General features: G+C 37.6%; 1 protein-coding gene across 2 annotated transcripts in view; it reads right to left on the bottom strand.

Annotated features, from left to right (window-relative positions):
- Positions 1-20,567, bottom strand: part of pard3ba (par-3 family cell polarity regulator beta a) — a 204,839-nt gene that overhangs the window by 171,987 nt on the left and 12,285 nt on the right. For both annotated transcript variants that reach the window (XM_067442199.1, XM_067442200.1), the window contains exon 2: positions 14,309-14,410. In XM_067442199.1, coding sequence (XP_067298300.1) covers positions 14,309-14,410 — 102 coding nt within the window. The remainder of the gene's footprint in view (positions 1-14,308; positions 14,411-20,567) is intronic.

The raw sequence follows: 20,567 nt of genomic DNA, 5'->3' as shown, positions 1-20,567 counted from the left end.
CTATATATTTTAAATGTTTGTGGCCCAGAGACACACACACAATCTGCATATTAATTGGCAGGCTACAATAATGCCAATTACTCAGTAGTCGTTTATTCTGAATTAGCTTTTGAAATATGTGCTAATTAGCATGGCAAATTCATTAGGCCCATTAACAAGGTCCAAAAACATCACAAGGATGACCGTGACTTGGAGAAGAAAAACATCTAAAATGGGGAAAAATATTTATAAATCACCAGAAGTATGAGAGGAATCAGGGGGAGGTAAATTGCACAATTTACAGGCGTTAAAACAGAAGGATCTGAATTATCATTGAAGTTAATTAAAATGATACAAACAGACATCACCACTGTCTTTTATCTCTTGCATGCTCTTTCTTTATTCTTTTTCTTTACTTTTTTTCAAAGCTTATTTCATTGTCAACAGATAAGCTGTTTATAAAGAAATTGAGTATTATTTTTATTTTTTTAAGTGAATGATGCAGCTTTTTTTCTTTAGAAAAAATATAATCGATATTTATGTTACAAAAGATTTCCATAAAAAAAAATGGAGGTGATTTTATTAACCTTATTTGATCCTGTCTTTCTGGCGCTCGTTGTGTGTGTGTGTTTGCAATGTATTTATCCCCTCTGGGCTTGCCGTATAGAGGTAGTGGATGCGCACTTATTGTACTGGAGTGTAGCGGGTTTTTCAGGCTGGTTATTACACGTGTGACTGAAAATAAAGTGAAGGAACGTTCAGACGACTGTCATTTATTGTTTTCTTATTTCTCAGTATTTTAGAAATGCTGATATTCTAGAAAGCTGAGCTAGCCTAGAAATCTAGACGCACCCTAGCGGCAGCAAATTTAATTTGCCCGCAAGTGTCGTCTAGGAACTCTCAATACCCTTCTGAGCTGTATTCCTCAAAATCTGGACAGCCCAATCACATCGTGTATAGAGTCGGCGGGCGGGGCCATAATGACGACAGCCGAGTTGCGTTTGCGTACTTCTAGTAAACACAGAAACTGGCGAACGGCGGTCTTTCGAATCAGCTCTGACCGCGACTCTGGAAGACTTGGAGTTAAGCTTTTCTCTGAGAAAAGAACAAAGAGCGGCACTGAAGTCATTCTTAAAAAGGGAAGATGTGTTCTGAGTTTAGCCGACCGGATACGGCGAATGTTTAATCAGTCAGCGAGCTCTGCTTCACCTTCGTTGCTCTGGTTGGTTGTAGCGCTATCCTATCGCGTGCAGAGGGAGTTTGAAAGACAACCGTTTATCCCACCCCTCGGATTGAGCCCTGTCTATGGTGAGTTTCCAGACCAAACATCTTGATGTGGGTCTGGCTTGTAAGGCTATCTCAGAGCTACAGCAAACTACAGACACTCAACTCGCGGTCGCCATTTGTCTGTTCGAAATGTCTGTCTCGTCGTAGACTTGTTTCCTATTGGCTATTGTGACAGTACTGACATTTTTACAATCTTGCTCATCAAACATGTTGCGTGAGAGCAGATCGGGAGGTGCAAGATTTGATCTGTGAACGCCTCACATTACCAGATTATCTGCGCCGAACATCGGAACCGGTCGAATTCTCAGAATTCTCTGAAATTCTCAGAATTTTCTCTAAAACTCCTGTAGTGTGAGCCAGGCATTAGAAAGAAAGTCTGTGTGAACTTAAATAATTACTACACATCAGAAATCTCTGATCACAGATCAGACATTAAAGCTACACTGTGTAACTTTTTTAATATATTCTTAGCTAAAAACACTTAGTTCTTTCAAAAATATATGTGCTCATTAATGTATATTTACTTCTTTCAAGTAATAAAGTATTCCCTTATAATATGCCATTGAAAATACATACGGGTGAGGGTTCGAATGCCGGTCGCCATGTTGCCCCTCCATCTTGAAAGTACATTAGCCAAAGAGGGACATACCCGTAAAGTTCAAGCTTCGCCTTTCACGTTTTAACACTCGATGGCATCGTGTCAAATATGAAGAGGGGGATTGCCATGTTAATCTTGGACTAAATCGGCCACCGTAGGAGTTAAAACGAAATCAGAATTGAGAGGAACAGAAACTATTATTCACTGGATGGTCATATACCTTTTCACTGCTAGATGGGGAAAAATATCACACAGTATAGCTTTAATGAACACTGTTACTCACTGTCCGTGACGGTGCTGTCGAATCCATATCGTAAAAGTCTGTCTGTAAAGCCTGTGCTGACATTACGACATTACAATTATGAAAATAAACTGAATCCATGTTCTCCAATTATCTGGACGGGCAAAGCAGAGAAAGGGGAGGTAACCTTTCCCCGTATGACGACATATAGAGAAGATTCCAGATCGTCCCAGCTAAGCTTTAATTTTCTCAAAGGCAGAGCAGGATATCCAGGGCTTAGTTTACACCTATCTCCATTTCTAGCCACTGGGGGAGCCTAGGCAGGCTTGGGGAACTCATGTCATGGGACCTTTAAAGTGCATTGATTTTATATAATATACTGTTATTCCAATTTATTCCATTAAAATGAATTTAACATGATGAATCAAATCAAATAATAAAAATGTGTGTGTACTCATTTCAGTTAAGAAAGATGTCAGAAAATCTCATTTGATGGCATTAGAATGAGAAACATTCCAAATTATGATGGAAATTCCAATAGGAATCATGTACTGATTCCATTTGGAGTTTTTCCTGACCAGATGCTGAATAGAACTCTCCTCTCTAATAGCTGTTAACCTGCCCATACTGATGGGCCGCTATGACAGCACTGGCACACAGGGACAGACCCATAATGCATCGGTGACTGACAGTGAGTGGAAGTGAATGATAGGGCTGTACAGGTAATGCGGATCTTGGGAAAGTAAAGTGCAGTGTTATCATAGGGTGTAGTAGGGGATTTAGGTCATTATCAGAGACTCTGTAGAGCTAAAAAAAAAAAAATACATGATCACCATTCATCATCTGGAGTGGCTGATTATGGGCATTGGTGGCTGAACGCATGACGATAAGCTCATGAAGGTGGGTGAGGAATCCTTTATGGTCAGTATGATAATGCAAGATATGAGGTACTATTGACAAATTGTGCTCTGAACATTTGTCTTTGGAGGGCTGACAGCAGTTTAATGCATGAAGAATATAGGGTGGGAGTTATTATAACCAAAAACCTAAGTAGAAGTAAACTCAGAAGTAGTTCAACATCAACCACTCACTCAAGGAGTATAAGTGAACAGGGAAGTTCCTTCATCATCCATTTCAAAATCTAATAGCAGATTTTGCATATATTTTGACGATATTATTCTGCAAATTATCCAAAAGTTATCTAAAACTGAAATTCTGTTATTACCCATTTACCGTGAAGCAAGAAAGGAGCTATTTAGCACAGTGTTCTGGCTGCACAGTTCTACACAATGAAAGTGAATGGGGATGGGAGCTGTTGAGCTCCAAAACTATAAAATGAATCAGAAAGTAGCGCATATGACTAGATTCCAAGTCTTTTTAAGCCTTACAGTACATTTACGTGGAGATGCTTTCATCCAAAGTGACTTACAATGCATTCAAGGTTCACTTTTTTCCTACACATTCTTATTTTTTTCAGAACTCACTGTGCACTCTAGCCTAGAAATCTCAGGCCAATCACATCGTGTATAGAGTCGGTGGGCGGGGCTTAACAATGACGACCGAGTTGCGCTTGCGTGCTTCTAGTAAACACAGAAACTGGCGAACGGCGGTCTTTCGAATCAGCTTTGACCGCGCCTCTGGAAGACTTGGAGTTAAGTTTTTCTCTGAGAAAAGAACGGCACTGAAGTCATTCTTAAGAAGGGAAGATGTGTTCGGAGTTTTGCCGACCAGATACGGTGAAAGTTTAATCTGTCAACTAGCTCCGCTTCACGTTGCTCTGGTTGGTTGTAGCGCTATCCTATTGCGTGCAGAGGGAGTTTGAAAGACAACCGTTTATCCGCCCCTCGGATTGAGCCCTGTCAATGGTGAGTTTCCAGACCAAACATCTTGATGTGGGTCTGGCTTGTCAGGCTATGTGAACTCGGTATGTTTCCTAAATATCTGAAAACATATGGTATTTTTATGCTTTAGTACAGTCAAAAAACAGCACATTTACATTTACGACATGGTTTGAACGTAGCATAAGCTTAGTGTTTAGGTTCAGGGGGAACTGTAAAAGGTGGCTGCTGTTTGTTTTATGCGCTTGGTGTCGGTCTACAACTCCGCTTAAAGCTACATTGTATAACTTTTTTTGTTTATTCTAAGCTAAAAACACTTAGTTCTTTCAAAAATATATGTTCTCATTAATGTATATTTCCTTGTTTCAAGTAATAAAGTATTCTCGTAAGTTTTTAATATGCCATTGAAAATACATACGGGTGAGGGGTTCGAATACCGGTCGCCATGTTGCCCCTCCATCTTGAAAGTACATTAGGCAAAGAGGGACATACCTGTAAACGCTTTTCGCGTTTTAACACTCGATGGCAGTCATGAACGAGGTCGAACTGGAAGCCATGTTAATCTTGGACTAAATCGGCCACCGTAGGAGTTAAACGAAATCGGAATTGAGAGGAACAGAAACTAATATTCACTGGATGGTCATATACCTTTTCACTGCTAGATGGGGAAAAATATCACACAGTGTAGCTTTAAGGACGCTGATGGCGTGTGATGTCTTTGCAAGCAGGGGGAGGTATCATATCATTGCATTTGCACCGAATTCAATGATTGAACAAACATTTTTTTGGTCCTGAGACTTCCACAGAAGATGTGCGTTGTATGTTTTAATATTTAGACCACTTCTATTATTGATTGCTATCAGGATAGCAAAAAGTGTTTCTAAAATAAAACTGCCCACCGTACCTTTAATTTCTTAAGATTAGAATACAAATCAAATCCAGTCAGACAGTCGAATACGGTCAAGCCACAAAAGATTAAATATTTCCTGGCACACGCAGCTCAAAACAGATCCAAAAAATCCATATACACATCTGATCAAAACTCCATGCAGCTCCACTACTACTCTTCATTCCAAATGAATGACTTCCCGTCTGCCGCTTGTCAGAAATTGTAAAAGGGCGGCTTAGGACTTCAGAAAACTTGGAATGTGGTGCACATTCACATGGTCACATGGACCATTTGAAGTCACATGTTTTATGGTGCATTTTCCCCACTTTCACTGTATGAAAACCAAAACTTCAGAGACTATGTTAGTCGAATCATTTTGTATTCCACAGGGAAAATAATCAAATAGAACAGACTTGGTCCAACATTAAGGCGAGTACATGGTGATCATTTTTCAAAGAACAATCTCATTCAGACATCACACTCAGAATCGCACAAGGAGACACCAAAGAACATTTTAATCAACCCCAGATTAGTGGAAGTTCATAATACCACCACAAAAACAGAGTAATAAATATAAAAGAGAAGAACTAGAGTGATTAAGTATTTAATTGACTAAAGGAAACAGTGAGGCAAGTCCTCCTAGCATGACCTCTCAGTCTCCCAGAGTCCACCGAGCCCCGACTACAGCAACTCTACGCATTAACGTCATTCATCAACTCGAGCTGAATATTCATGGGCAGGGCCCGGGGGTCAAGTCAAGCGCCATCATTTCCTGCTGGGGGTTAATGGGCATCAGAGCAGGGGTGGGGCCATAATCTGATCCCATCGCCATGGCAACTTCACCCTAATCAACCTTCGTAGGAGGTGAAGAACGGTCTAATGAAGATGCTGTGACTCCCTCGCACTGGCTTTGCATTAAAGTTGATTAGCATGCACTACTAAACGTGAGACCTCGTCTCGGTGGAATGTTTCCAGAGGATGATAAAGATTATTATAACAGAGACGAAAAGCCGCTTGACTGCATAATGGGCAATAATGGGCCCGGTCAGTGTGAAAAATGGGTTCGCAAGAATGGTTTTTCGGTGTAAATGGAAGGAAAACACTTCCAGAATGAAAAAGAAAAATGTGTTTAGAATGCAATATCGTGCAGGAATCAATAGCAGCAAATTAAAGAGAAAAAAAAGTTTCTCATTTCCTATTCAGCCTAAATTCCATGCCAGAAATTGATGGTTTACTTCCAAAACGTCACTGCGGCACACCCATAAAAACTGAGCGTTTCAAGAGCTACGCTCAAAACCAGGGTAGAACATTTTAATGTAAAAACCAGGCAAACGTCATAAGTTGACCTCAGACAACAGTATAAAAAATGTTTAAAAGCCAGTTCATGACCCCTTTTAAACTTCAGCACACAGCTCGGCCAGCACCATCTGTGCTACAGACATGAATGACACCTCAAATCAGGGGAATTAGTTTATTACTTATCATAAGTGATTAGAGCTGCAACATCGATTCTCATTATCGATTAGTCGCGTCTACCACCAACTTCTACCAGTCGTGCCAAATTACAGCACTGAATTTTTCTGGCTATCACCAGTCCAAGCTCAATTTAAGATTGAACATTGGTCTGGGGAGTCTGCACTGTATTTTCTCCTGCACAAGAAGCGTGATCAACGGGCATTATTCAAATAACTCTGTACGCCATTGGATAGTCCCTCGACCAATCAGACCACAAGAGACGTGATCATGCCATCGCTTCTCTATCCGTCATCGTTTTAAACCCGCCAATAGCGCGCCAGGTGGATAAGCCAGTCTGTGATTGGTTCCTGCAAAAGTAGTAGCAATTAATGTACAGGTTTCCATACTGAGTTTCAGGGCAAAATCAAATCGCCGGCAGATCAGGCTGGGTTTACCCAGTTTAGAGTACTATTCACACAGGATTAGTATTATCTAAGGACCTCTGTGATTTAAAAATTACTCCCCCACATCTGTGTTTTGCGTGGCACATTCGCAAGGTGATAAGCAAAGCCTGTGATTTTACTTGAATTTACTGACTTCTCCCAGATATGATGTCAAGACTAGTATAAGATATAGCAGTATGAAATCATAAACAGGAATCAATATCATTTTTATTATTTTATAGTAATAAACAATTTCGTTCAGTTAGCGAACAGACAACATGAACTGAGCACAGACCGGTGGCAGGAGTCAGATTTAATTTATCTCGAGTGAGAAGCTGAAAATATACAGCGGAAGATTCCTTTTCAATCTAAATATAAACGCGCCCATTTAAACGAGCTTGTCATTGTCCTGTACTGTTATGATTTTCATTAAGAATATTATTGATGTTAATATTAAACAACCATTCAAGCAAAAATTGCTCCCAAATTGATACTCATTCTAAAGTGAAAGTATAATCCGTGCCGGCACACGAGAATTCATAACGGTGCACATTATTATGGAGCCTCCATTCTTATATATCTTATATCTGAAAGATAAAGATACAAATGCGCACCGAAAAAAAAAGAAGAAGAAAAAACTTGCAAAAATGATATACGATCCGCCTGGCCAAATCACAGGGATGCCGATTCGCACGGGACTAATATTATCACAGGACCTCGGTGTTCGGCGAAATATGGTAGGTCATTTGCGGGGGAATTTTCACACAAGATTAAGATCACAGACATTCTCTGCAATTATTACAAATCACCAGAGGTCCCCAGATAATACTAGTCCCGTGCAAATAGGGCTTAGCACTGAATATTTCTATGGACAAAATGCATCTAGAAAATGCATCAAATTTTATGAGTAGTAACTGTAAAGGGATCATGGCGTGTATATAAATGTAAGATGTTTCTTATAGCCTATTTACAGGATGAAGAAATTACACTAACAGGTTACTTTGTGTGTGTGTTCCTGCAGAGCATTCCTCTTATCTGGTAACACTGAGTTTGTGTTTTTGTGTGTAGTATAGGCCTACCTTTTTTGCACAATGTAGAGCACAGATATACCCTTACTAAAATTAAGCATGGTTTTGTTTAATAACTTAATCCGCCCTATAATTTGTACTCATTTTTCATGCACGATCATGTATCACATCAGCAGATATGTAATTTATACCTATAGCACAACAAAAGCACAGGGTTTATATGAATAAAACAATACATAAATAAGAACGCTGCTCATGGGTATAATATCATATCATTTTCCAATGTCCCGCAATATTATTCAGCCACTAACTTCTCACCCAGAACAATTAAAAACCTAATAAACTGATCCAAATTCAAACAAGAGAAGTGACTAAATCATTATAAGCTGCTCTGAATATCATATGAATATTTTATTAGTAATTATTCAGCTAAAGCGGGCTAAGGATTTATAATGTGTTCCATTTATGCAACTAGACTTATTGTTATTCTTATCATCTGAATTTATAACAATATATGAGATTATACCATGCAAAATGGATATTTATCACACGCATGGTATGAATATTAACTTTAATATTACTAAATATATTTAAAAAAAAAAAATATGTTGGACAGATGTAGTTATTCAACAAGCTGAAGTTATTCAGTTAAGCTGTGGATTTTTTTAATTTTTCACAGCTTATACTAAAAAAAAAAAAAAAAACATGCAAATGCTGCCAAACTGGTTCTAAACTACAATAGTGATGATTTCACTGGTGTGTACACCAATCCACTCAATGCAGGGAGGGCAGGCTAAACAAGTCTCAGCTAAACGTCTGTTTTTGCACACTGAAGTAACTTGCTTTGCTCGTTCCCACTGCACTAGAAGTTTATGAATGTCCAGACAGCTCAACAAAAGACATTACAGAAGGTTTAGTTAAAGCAGGGTATATACAGCAATCCTCAAGTTAAATGTACTACTTTTTAATATCTTTTATACTACCTTCAGAATATTTTTTAAAACCATCACGACACTGAATTGCAAGTGTTAATCAGCGACCTTTCTATTATTCACAGATTTTTACATATATAACATACAAAAAAAAAAATAGATTTAGAATCGACACCAGGAGGAAATCTGTAAGTTATCATTCAGACACAGTAAAATAGATCTCAACATTCACAAAGGTTGGTGAAGGAGAAACATTACTGCTTACACATTTGATTTCAATTAATAATTGGTAATTCAGCAATTAAATTATTTAGTGTTTTTTTTCCAACAACAAAACCTGAGCCAAATATTACATTTCTATATAATGATAAATTGATAAATTGTTGAATTAAACAAAATACTAAAAACTAGTGCTGTCAATCGATTAAAAACTTTAACTAGATTAATCACAATTTGTTTCTGTGATTAATTGCAATAAAAAAAGAAATGTTTTTGTAAGTTTTTAATATATGTTTTAATATAATAATTTCAGTTAATCAAATTAATGTAGACACAACATAAAGACAGTATATTTTAAATACTTGTTTAAATGGCATCTTTTTATGAATGAAGGCTAGTATTACTGATTTTAGAATACAGCTACTGATTTTTTTTTAACATTTATTATTAGGCTTCAAAAATATAACAGTTTTTAATTTAGGTAAACTTAAAACAATGCTAACATAAACCCATAATAAAGGTCATGTTTACTCCTGCTCTTCCTGTCTTAACATTTAGGAAATATACAGAAATTTAATAAAGTTATCAAAGTTATATGCAGTCTGCACTGCATAAACTATAAATTAAATAGTTAATCCTTATTTAAGCTACAAAAGTTATTTAGTCTAGAGCAGCGAGTCATTTTCTCTGTTCCCTGACAGGAAGCTTTATTTTGGCTGCTGTCCCTTTAAGAGCAGACAGACATGCGGATCTCACTGTTTATATGGATCGCACCTCATTCTCTCACAACTCTTTTTGTTCATTTTAGACTTTATATAAATCATTTAAGATTCATTTAAGAATGTAGTAGAAATGTGAAATTATTTTTGAATTTGGTGCTTTCTAGAGTTAAGACAGAAAATGTTAAGACAGAAAATGTATTTTTGTCTCATAGGGATGAAAGACAACAACTCCCCGAATGCTTCGCTGCCCTGTGAGGCCATTCCCAAAGCCACCGCTACTGGATTGCTGTGACTGGATCACTTTCCCCACTGTTTTCTTTTTCACAAAATCAGTTCAGTTAGAAAACAGACACTACAATTAAAAACTGAACGTGTCTGTTCAATATAATGTGATTTAGTTGCTGAGGGAGTCTCACAGCACAAACGCTGCAGGAGTCAGATTACATTTAGCCGTGATGAATGAGCTCTCATGACGAGAGCTGAGGTAATCGCGAGTCGCGACCACACTCGCGGCATACATTCACAGCGTGTTCAGTCTGGCGTGTTTTTAGTTCATGCCTTTGGAAGCTTAACTTACATAGAAATGAATTTGAGAAGTTAAAACACTTACATTGCTCAGCATAGCTCCGGGGGGGGGGCACGATCATTCGAATATACTCCAGGGTTTCTACTAATACAAAGCCATATGCTAATCGCTGAAGTAACCCTTTTATTGCAGCTTTGAGATTTATAAAGTCGATTACACTCTCAGGAGGAGGAAACATCTTATTTGTCTCCTTTACAAGTCGTGTAATAGAAAGTACTCCCTCTCTGTTGCTGTGACTTGCTGATTACCCCGTCAATGCAATAACACCCACTAATAATGCTCATAGTTGGTCAACAAACCTGCATGAAGGTGTCAAACTGGTAGAAATAGATGAACTATTTACAGACGCTTATCTAAGTGTGAAAACTAAATTATTACCAAGCTTGCTGCCTGCTTAACTAAACGTGCATCCACTATACTGTGGACATGAGTACAGATATTTTTAAGAATGTCAGTAACCAAACAGTTAACTGGAGCCATTGACTTCCATAGTATTTTTTTCTACTATGGAAGTCAATGGCTTCAGTTAACTGTTTGGTTACTGACATTCTTCAAAATATCTTCCCTTGTGTTCAGCTGAAGAAAGAAATTCATACAGGTTTGAAACAACTTGAGGGTGAGTAAAGGATGACAGAATTTTCATTTTAAAGTTGACTATCACTTTAAATTTCTCGGGTCTCTGTAGTGGCCCAGGATGTAATTTACTACCCTTCTCCTCATTCAGTTAGAGTTAGACATCAATCTTCTTAGTGTTCCTCAATCAATTCACTATAAATAATACAACAAGAAAAAATGTAATTAAATAAAGCCTGTTAACACATTCATTTTTGGTAAAAAAATTTATAGGGTCGCTACCGACCTCAGATGTGTAACAGCGCAAGTATAGGCCTGTCGCGATAGTCAATTCAATTACTCGCACAATAAAAATAATGAGCTCGATAATTTTTCCGGCTGTGATCATTTCCATTTGCATGCTTGTTTGTTTTCCACGTCTCTCTCGCTGACAGAGTGCGTGCCTCGTCCGTTTGTGGAGGTGTTTAAACTCGACGCGCAGACTGGGTGTGATGAGACTTCATGCTCGGCCAGATTCGTCTGGAACTCGTGCTTCTTCGGTTGCAGGGAAAGTTTAAAAATTTGACGTGCACACCGCCAAGCGAAACGGGGTCTCAATTTTTTTTTTTATTCTGTATTCTAAATTGAGGATAATTAAGCTATATAGATATATATATATATATATATATATAGAAAAAACATATTGAACATATCATATTGAAAAAACAACAACAACTGTACAGAACCAAAAAACGTGACCCTAAAACCATGATACGAACCGAACCATGGGTTTTGTGAAGCATGCCACCCCTATTATGCACCTTAAACACAATCATCGATGCAAATTTTCATTGATATTATTTATTGTTTTTGGTATTTATTTAAGTGCTTCTTTTTTTTTACAGACAGAAAGTCCATTGCTTTAATTGATTTTTGGTTGTGTTGTTCATTTATTGTAGATATTGAAAATGTTTCTGTTTTCAGTGTTAAATAGTCTTTAGAAATAAAAGTTTATTGATCTTTGAAAAGGTGTGCCTGCATTATTATGTCATTATCATTATTTTAGATGGAAATGGTCTCAGAACGACTATTATCATTTATCGGTCAATTTATCGTCCAGCAAACTTTGTTATCGTGACAGGCCTACGTAAGTATATGTTTTCTGCACAACAATAACTGAATCTTTGATGACTGAAGAGGAGTGCAATTCACCTATCTGATACACAGTGATGAAGTTACGTTTCACTCATAGTTGCGGCAGGCAGAAAACAAAAGAATAGGAAGAATCATCAGCAAAGTATTTTGAAATGGCTCAGTGATTTACTGCAGAGCAAGAACTAAACGCTTTGAAATAGTAGTGTCACTGTCACGTGATGGTGAATCTGGTGAAGAAGCTGTCAGAGATCAAAATTTCTTATTTTGAAGATGTTGAGAATGATAGTTTTGGGAATATGCTTGTGTATATAAGGCAGATGCTGGATGTACTATTAAATGATCTCTGACGAGGACAGTGATGATGGTATGTAAGACTGCTATTTATTGACTATAGTTCAGCCTTTAACACCATAGTTCCCATTAAGCTAACTAACAAACTCCTGGATCTCGGACTGAACTCTTCTCTCTCTCACCGGATTGAAGATTTTCTCACTGGCAGACCTCAGGTGGTGAGAGTAGGACAGTTCACCTCCACCTCCATCACCGTGAGTGTGGGAGCTCCACAGAGCTGTGTCCTCAGTCCCCTGCTCTACTCTCTCTACACGCATGACTGTTTGTCCACACACAGCTCCACCTCTGTCATCAAGTTTGCGGATGATACTGTTGTCCTGGGCCTCATTTCCAACAACAATGAGACCGCATACTTGGACGAGGTGGAGCAACTGACATCATGGTGCCAAGACAACTGTCTCCTTCTGAATGTGAACAAGACCAAAGAACTGATTGTGGACTTCAGGAAGAGACAGCAACGGTCATATTCCCCTCTCATGATCAGCGGGACACCAGTAGAGAGAGTGAGCAGCTTCAAATACCTGGGTGTGAACATCTCCGAGGACCTGACCTGGACTGCACATATCCAGTCTCAGGTAAAAAAGGCCAGGCAAAGACTGTACCACCTGCGCCAGCTGAGGAAATTCCGGGTCTCACCAGCTATCCTGAAAACTTTCTATTCAGGGGCGATAGAAAGTTTACTGACTCAGTGCATCACAGCGTGGTATGGTGACAGCACCAGTCACGACTGCAAAGCCCTGCAAAGAGTGGTGCGCTTGTCCGAGCGCATCTCAGGGTCAGCTCTCCCGTCTCTGCAGGACATCTACATCAAACGATGCAGAGGCAGAGCTACAAAAATCATCAAGGACATTAATCACCCGCCCAACCCCCACTTCACCCGGCTGTCTTCTGGTAAGCGCTTCCGTAGCCTGATGGCCAAAACTGAGAGACTCGGGAGGAGTTTCTTCCCACAGGCCATCAGACTCCTGAACGCTGTCACTTAACAACATGTGACTTCACCTCACTTCAGTACTAACAAACTCACATACTGATATTGCACTGCACTTTATTCTTGTGTTCATGTAACTACTCATTATAATGCTGTTTGCACATTACACTCCTGCACTTCTGTTATCCACGTATTTATTTTTATAGTCTCCAGTTTACTTTATCTCACTTATTTTATTCCACATCTCTTATTTCTTTTACTTGATTTATTCATAATTCTACATATGTATGTATATAGCACCTTTTTTTTGTTAATTGTTATTTGCTGTCCATGGAGCGGACCTGTTTACATTTCACTGCCGGTTGTATTCTGTATAACTGTGTATGTGACAAATAAAACTCTTGAACTTGAACTTGGTATAAAACATCTGCTCAAACTGAACCCTTCCAAGCTCCAAAATGTAATGAAATATGCTTTATTTTATTATTCTGTCATCGTGACTCAATGATTTTTATATTATTGGTAGATATACTTCTGTGTTAGATATGGATCCGGGTCGCTAAAGACCACAATATTTACTAATGACTGGCGAAACATTCATGCATTTTTGTGTTAATAAATTGTTAAAAATGTCTGCTTTCTGTTTTTTCCTGACATATTCATTATCATTACTTTAGCTTGAGAGCTTAATTTATATTTTATACTTTTCTGTAATGTAAAACAATGTTACATATCAGCCCTGAAACTGAAACCATTGTCCAATGACACTCACCAAATATTATATACATTAGTTATATATAAAAATCTTTATTCAGCCTTAAAAAAATATCCAAACAATTGTTAGAAATAATAAAGACTGAACTTGGAAGCGGTCTAAACATCAAATGAAAACTAACTCATAGAGGAACCTCAATTCAGAGGCCCACCACAGGCCACTGCTACAACCAAGCCAAGTGATTTGCCACTTTCAGACAAACTTAACTACATTTGAGTATGTTTACCACACATTTTCATGACAAACATAAATAATGTTCGTGTTCAGAAAGGAAGAAAAACTCTTAGTCCAGCTTCTAGTGTTTGTGTATAGGTACCACGGTAGACTTACCTTGTCTTTGTCCTCCACCAGGTCTGTTAGCATGTCATCTGGGTCCAAGATCCCCCCGTCCTCATACTCCACATGGTGCGTCCGTACCAGGAATTCCCCATCCTGTTTAAAACAATAGGTCCATCAGTAAAGTCCCCCGTTCAACAACAACACAAGAGATACATTTTAGACCGACAACATGCTGTTTTGCAAATAATATTATAATTTATATTTTGGTTATCAAAGGATATGCACAAACATGAGCAGACAGAAGTCAAGAAATTAAATTTCTAATTATTAAATGATTAGGCTAGCTCTGACTCATGACAGACAGAATAATTGTTTTTGATTATATGTACTAATCAGTTTAATTATTTGTTCAGTGTCTTTTATCATGATGTTGTTGCCGTTGCTTTACTATAGTAAAAAGCCTGCAACACACCGGCTGCTGCTGCTGTTTAATATCTTACTTTATTTGAGAACGCCTTCGTTACAAAAACGATAACATGCAAAATACAACACACCCTCGTTTGACATGCTAGCTGAAACAAACTATTTTGGTATTGCTAGAAAGCCCTTTAGCCATGATTAGGAAACAATGTCAGCTTTAATGTCCATCTGACGTTTTCATGTGGATGAATGTATGGAAACTAAGGGAGTGATGACAATAAAAGGTGTGAGTTTCCTGTAGTGAGTTTCCATTAAAACCGTTACAGCACAGACTGGCGTATAAAGATCGACAGAGCACATGAAAATCACACAATTAAGTGGCTGCGTAATGTTATTGAGAGCTAAAATGCATTTTTCTTGGCCTTTTATGTCTTATACTTTAAGGCCATGCACAAAGCAATAATCACTACTATTAATCACATTGACAACTTATATGACAACTTACAATAAATGAAAAAAACTGTTCAAAAGTTTGGATTTTTTTAAAGAATGAAAGTAATACTTATTTAGCAAGGATGCATTACATTGATTGAAAGAGACAGTAAAAACAGTAAAATGTTATATAAGATTTATATTTTAAATAAATGCTATTCTTTCAAACTTTATATTTATCAAAAAATATTAAAAAGCACAACTATTTTCAACATATTAGCATATTACAATGATTTATGAAGGTTTATGAGATAATGAAGACTGAAGTAATGGAGGGTAAAAATGACAGCAAAAAAATGTAATTTATAATATAGGGAAAATATTTTAAACTGTAATAATATTTCACAAAACATATCAAGTGGCTGCAATGAATTTCCTTTATTTCACAAAACATAACCTTGACAGGTTACAGGTCGAATGAGAAGATGAAAATTTACGGTGGGAACGCATACAATCGTGTGTACACATGTAACCAGATAAGATAAGTCAGATGGGTACGTTTGTCATAGTTTAAATACCATCAGCTCATTACCAAACAAACTCGCCGAACGACTTTCCTATTTGGGTTGGGGGAAGAAGAAGAAAAAATACTACAATGGTCTAAAAGAACGTGTTTGGCTAGTGACGCATGATGACATAACAGATCCAGGTCAACGCCTTTTTTTCAGCAGAAACCTCAATGAAACCGTTGACACACATGCTGAATGTTAAATAGCACACAACTAAACTGTTGCATTTCGATGCACTGAAAGATGACTTACCGTATATGAAAGTCTTTGTGGAAACTGCATTAAATGTCATATCATTGTGGTCTTCAATATGTGCAATGTAGAAGACTTTCAGACAAAACTTTGAATGATCTGTGATGGTCTTAGGTAGTGTTGCACGATATACCGGTGAAAAGTATTGCGATACCCTTATATTTATTACAAACGGTACGATATGGACTTTTATTAGTACCGGTACTTTAAGGAGGACAGCGCTAATATGAGCTGTATTTCTTCATTTGCGTGGATGTGTGACAGCAGGTGTCAGGACGTGTGTTCAGAGCTCTGCTTCCACGGTTCACTAAACATTGAAAGTAGAAGAGTTAAATATATACGCGCAGCACATGATAAAGAAAGCAACAGAAATATGCGCGCATGAGAAAAAGCGTGGCGCGGGACGTGCTCGCACTGCCAGACTCTGACCTGAAGCGAGCACACACGCCTTTCAGTACATTTGCGGGTTATTGTTTGGGTTTGAATGGCCAAAAAATATGTAAAAATATACGGTGTGCCGAGTATTCAGGTAAACACAGTGGGATATGTCTTTAGTGAACTTACAATTGAGGTTAGATCCATGCAGGTCTTAAGCCAGACCTAATATTCTGTATGATTAATTTTAATCAAACACCAATGAAAAATAGAAAACCACCACATGTTTGACTAAATAACTAAAATATATTTATTAAGAATCAGTGTATAGTTAAATTAAAGCGTGAAGACAAAGCAGTTTTATATTTTCTTAACTTATTCTTTCTTGACTTGCTACTGTTAAATAGACCTAATAGCTGAAAAATAAAGCACTGTTTTTGTCATATAGTTTGTAATTTGCATTTTTGCTTATTTTTAAAAGAAATATACAATTAAAAATCTATATTATAATTATAAAAATATATTTAAAAATATTAAATTACTCATATCAGGAAATAAGATTTTGGTCATCCCAACCTGTTGAGAAGTGAAAAGTTAGTGAATGATAATATGATTGATAATGATGATCTCTGAAGGATGTTCACACTGGTGTGTAGTTATTATAGCAATAAGAGGAGGGAATGGTCAAAGACCAGGGCAGGTACATGCTGGCCAAGTGAATGTTTAGTTAAAAAAACTAAACAAAAAACAATAAAAAGTTATTTTGTCACATTATTCAATCACTTTTACTGGATTTAATTTTTTTACCGTGGTATCGATTTAGTATCGGTATCGAGGCATTTTAGTCTGGTATCGTATCAAAGTCATTAGTTTGGTATCGTGACACTAGTCTTAGGTGCATCAAACAAACTTGTATAATTTGCACCAAATCTGTACAAATTCATAGCTTCCAAAGAGTTGCATTACTGCAAATGAAAAAACTAATGAATGATGTGTAAAATATTTCTTTGAACCATATAAAGTCACTGTTTAGTGCAAAATATTTGTTTTCTGACAATTTCATAATCTGCAGAAAATAAATTAGATTGATAATGACATTTTTTTTATATTAGGCCAGTGGAAAATAGGATATTTAAAGAAAATTGAGGCTAGAATGAATATATGAAGTTTTTTTTTTCTCTTGATTTTAAACCTGGGAATAAATATACATATACATTTCTTCTTATTATTTTATACGTTCCCGCACGACATTGTGTAATAATAATAATAATAATAATAATAATGTCTTCAATTTATATAGCGCTTTTCAAGGCACTCAAAGCGCTTTACATAGAAGGGGGGAATCTCCTCAACCACCACCAATGTGCAGCATCCACCTGGATGATGCGACGGCAGCCATATTGCGCCAGAACGCCCACCACACACCAGCTGATTGGTGGAGAGGAGACAGAGTGATGAAGCCAATCAGGATATGGGGATTATTAGGAGGCCATGATGGACAGGGGCCAATGGGCAAATTTGGCCAGGATGCCGGGGTTACACCCCTACTCTTTTTCCAAATTGTGTACCAAATTATTATGCAAGTGACAGGTCAGTAGGGATTTAGTTCAATAAATATTCAGATTATAGTTTTCAAAGAAAGTGTTTGTTTTGTTTCTCACATCTTTTTTGATAAACAGTGTCAATCTCAGACAGGTTTAAGTAGTTTGCCAGGTTTCTTATAAGTAAATGGAAAATCTAAAGAGGTTGATCAACATTATTAAGCAAGTCACAGTTCTTGCCAGAGGAAGAAAGATTGTTTACCAGGTGTAAACTGTTGCGTATCTTGGCTGAACACTTGCGATCGAATTACAGAAAATGCAACTTAAAGGAATGCAACTTAAAAAATTGTCACCATTTACTCGCCCTAAAGTTGTTCTAAAACCGTATGAATTTATTTCTTATTCTGAACACAAAAGAAGATATTTTGAAGAATGTTGGTAACCGGACAGTTGATGGTAGCATTGATTTCCAAAATAGGATAAATAATATTATGAAAGTCAATGGCTTCTTCAAAATATCTTTTGTGCTCAACAGAACAAAGAAATTATACAGGCTTGGAAAAACTTAAGGGTGAGCAAGAGATGACAACCTTTTTATCTTCTTTTATCTTCCTTTAAAACCAGTTGGAAACAGGGCTTCTACCACTCACTTGATATTCCAGGGATATTGTATTTGGGAGCTATAAGAATATGTGGGAGACTCTCGAAACTTCCAGGAGAGGTTGGATTTCTGAGGCCACATCCACATGAAGCCAGAGCTTTCCCTATGTGTTTGTTTTTTTGTTTTTTTTTTGGTCTCCAGAAATATCTGTGTAAGAAACCACTGATACCGACTCAGAACAATGTAGTATACATGCCAGACCAGTATGTGGTGCTATAATTCTGCCACAGCAATACACTAAAAACAGAGAAGAGGGCTTGAAGCATGCGCGAGATGTGGGGTGATGACGTCGCCGTTTCACACACGAAAACGCAAGGGTGATGTTTTCAGATTAATCCACTCTGGGACCCGGATTTAAAAAACAGTGCTTTCAGGCTCCCAAAACGGCAGATCCCCGTGGACGAAAAACGCCAAAATTATACAAAATTGTTTATTGACAGGGCCTGAGTTTCTATTTGCATTTTGCACACACAAGCACATATTCAAAAGAGAACCAGTGCTCAATCAATTAAAACCCTTCCAACCCTTATTTTTTCAAAGACACAGTTTGAATCCTCCAAAAACATGTTCGAACGGAAGCTGATATCATCTGACCACTGAAAAAAAGGCAGTTCCTCCAATCCAGAATGAAACGGTGCCTCTCAATTCAACCCAGATTAACACACACTGATATTTTTTTGTGAAGGCGATTTCTCTGCTTCAGTCTCAACAGGAAGCAGCAGTTTGCGTCCACCCTGCTGGTGTGGAAAAGTGTTCGTGCTGTTTAGGCAGATATGTCCGCTGGGACTGTTTTCAGCTTCATGATACCATCTGAGAAACATTTGCTTTGGATGAACAACACACCTGGTGCTTTTTACACACACAAGCTCCCGTAACACTGAGAAACCGTTTAGATATTTAAAGCTTCCCACAGCAAAGACTAGAAATATCAATACAGATTCATTATCAGTAGCATACATCTTGCCAATGGCAAGAAACAAATACTGAAAACTTTGTGGATCTGCCTGATTAATCGTTAAAAGATTGTGATCTCAATTCAAAAACCCACACGATCTTACTCCAAAATGACACAGATTTAGCTTTGTCTATTAAATCTTAGACGAGTATGATCACGGCAAACATTTAAATCTGCACTGGCAATGAACTGTCATTTTGTCTTGCCCAACCAGATGTTTAGTAATCGATGCAGACTATTTGCACTGAATGTAAATGGCCTCTATTCCAGTAAAAAAAATTTGGGGGACCAACCCATACTTTTTTTTGCTTCTGACACCCATGTAACTTGACACTTCAAATAAAGACTATCAATTACATTGTTATGGTAGTCATATATTAAAGAGATTAGTTTAAAAAATGCTGATTCATCCAGTGATGAAACGAGTAAAGTCTTTAAAGGACAACTCCGGTGAGAAATGAACCTAGGGGTAATTAACAGATGGTTACAGAGTAGATCGTTCTCTGGGATGCGTTTTCATGAAAATCGAATGTAAAGAGTTTTATCTTGAAAAACAGATTAGCTTATAACGCTTGTCTATGGGGCACAGAGTAGTGAAATTAAATCGCTAGTTAATACCACTAACAAGGCTCAAAATAGCCTCACACTAACACGGCAGCATAATGAGGGTCCCTACATGCAAACCGAAGCATTGAGAACGTTGTAAGAGTACAAACAGTTTAATAAGACGACACTTTATAAACATAGTGCCTTACGCGTTCACGGACAGGCGCCATCTTGGAAAACAGTCTCGACTCATCGAGCGACGAGAGCTCTGCTAAGTAATGAACTGTGACTTGGAATCTCATATGGTCCGTTGTTTCCGGAAGAAAACACTGAACACAACAGAGAAAATAAATAAATAAATTAAAAAATGTCCATGTTATTACATTTCACAAACTTAATTCCTATCGACCAGCTCACTTAGAACAGCGCTCGTGGATCGATAAGTCGAGACTGTTTTCCAAGATGGTGCCTGTCCGTGAACGCGTAAGGCAATATGTTTATAAAGTATCTTCTTATTAAACTGTTTGTACACTTACAAAGTTCTCAATGCTTCGGTTTG

Source organism: Pseudorasbora parva, chromosome 4, assembly GCF_024679245.1.
Source record: "Pseudorasbora parva isolate DD20220531a chromosome 4, ASM2467924v1, whole genome shotgun sequence".
Taxonomy (NCBI): Eukaryota; Metazoa; Chordata; class Actinopteri; order Cypriniformes; family Gobionidae; genus Pseudorasbora; species Pseudorasbora parva.
This window is presented reverse-complemented; position numbering and strand designations above follow the sequence as displayed.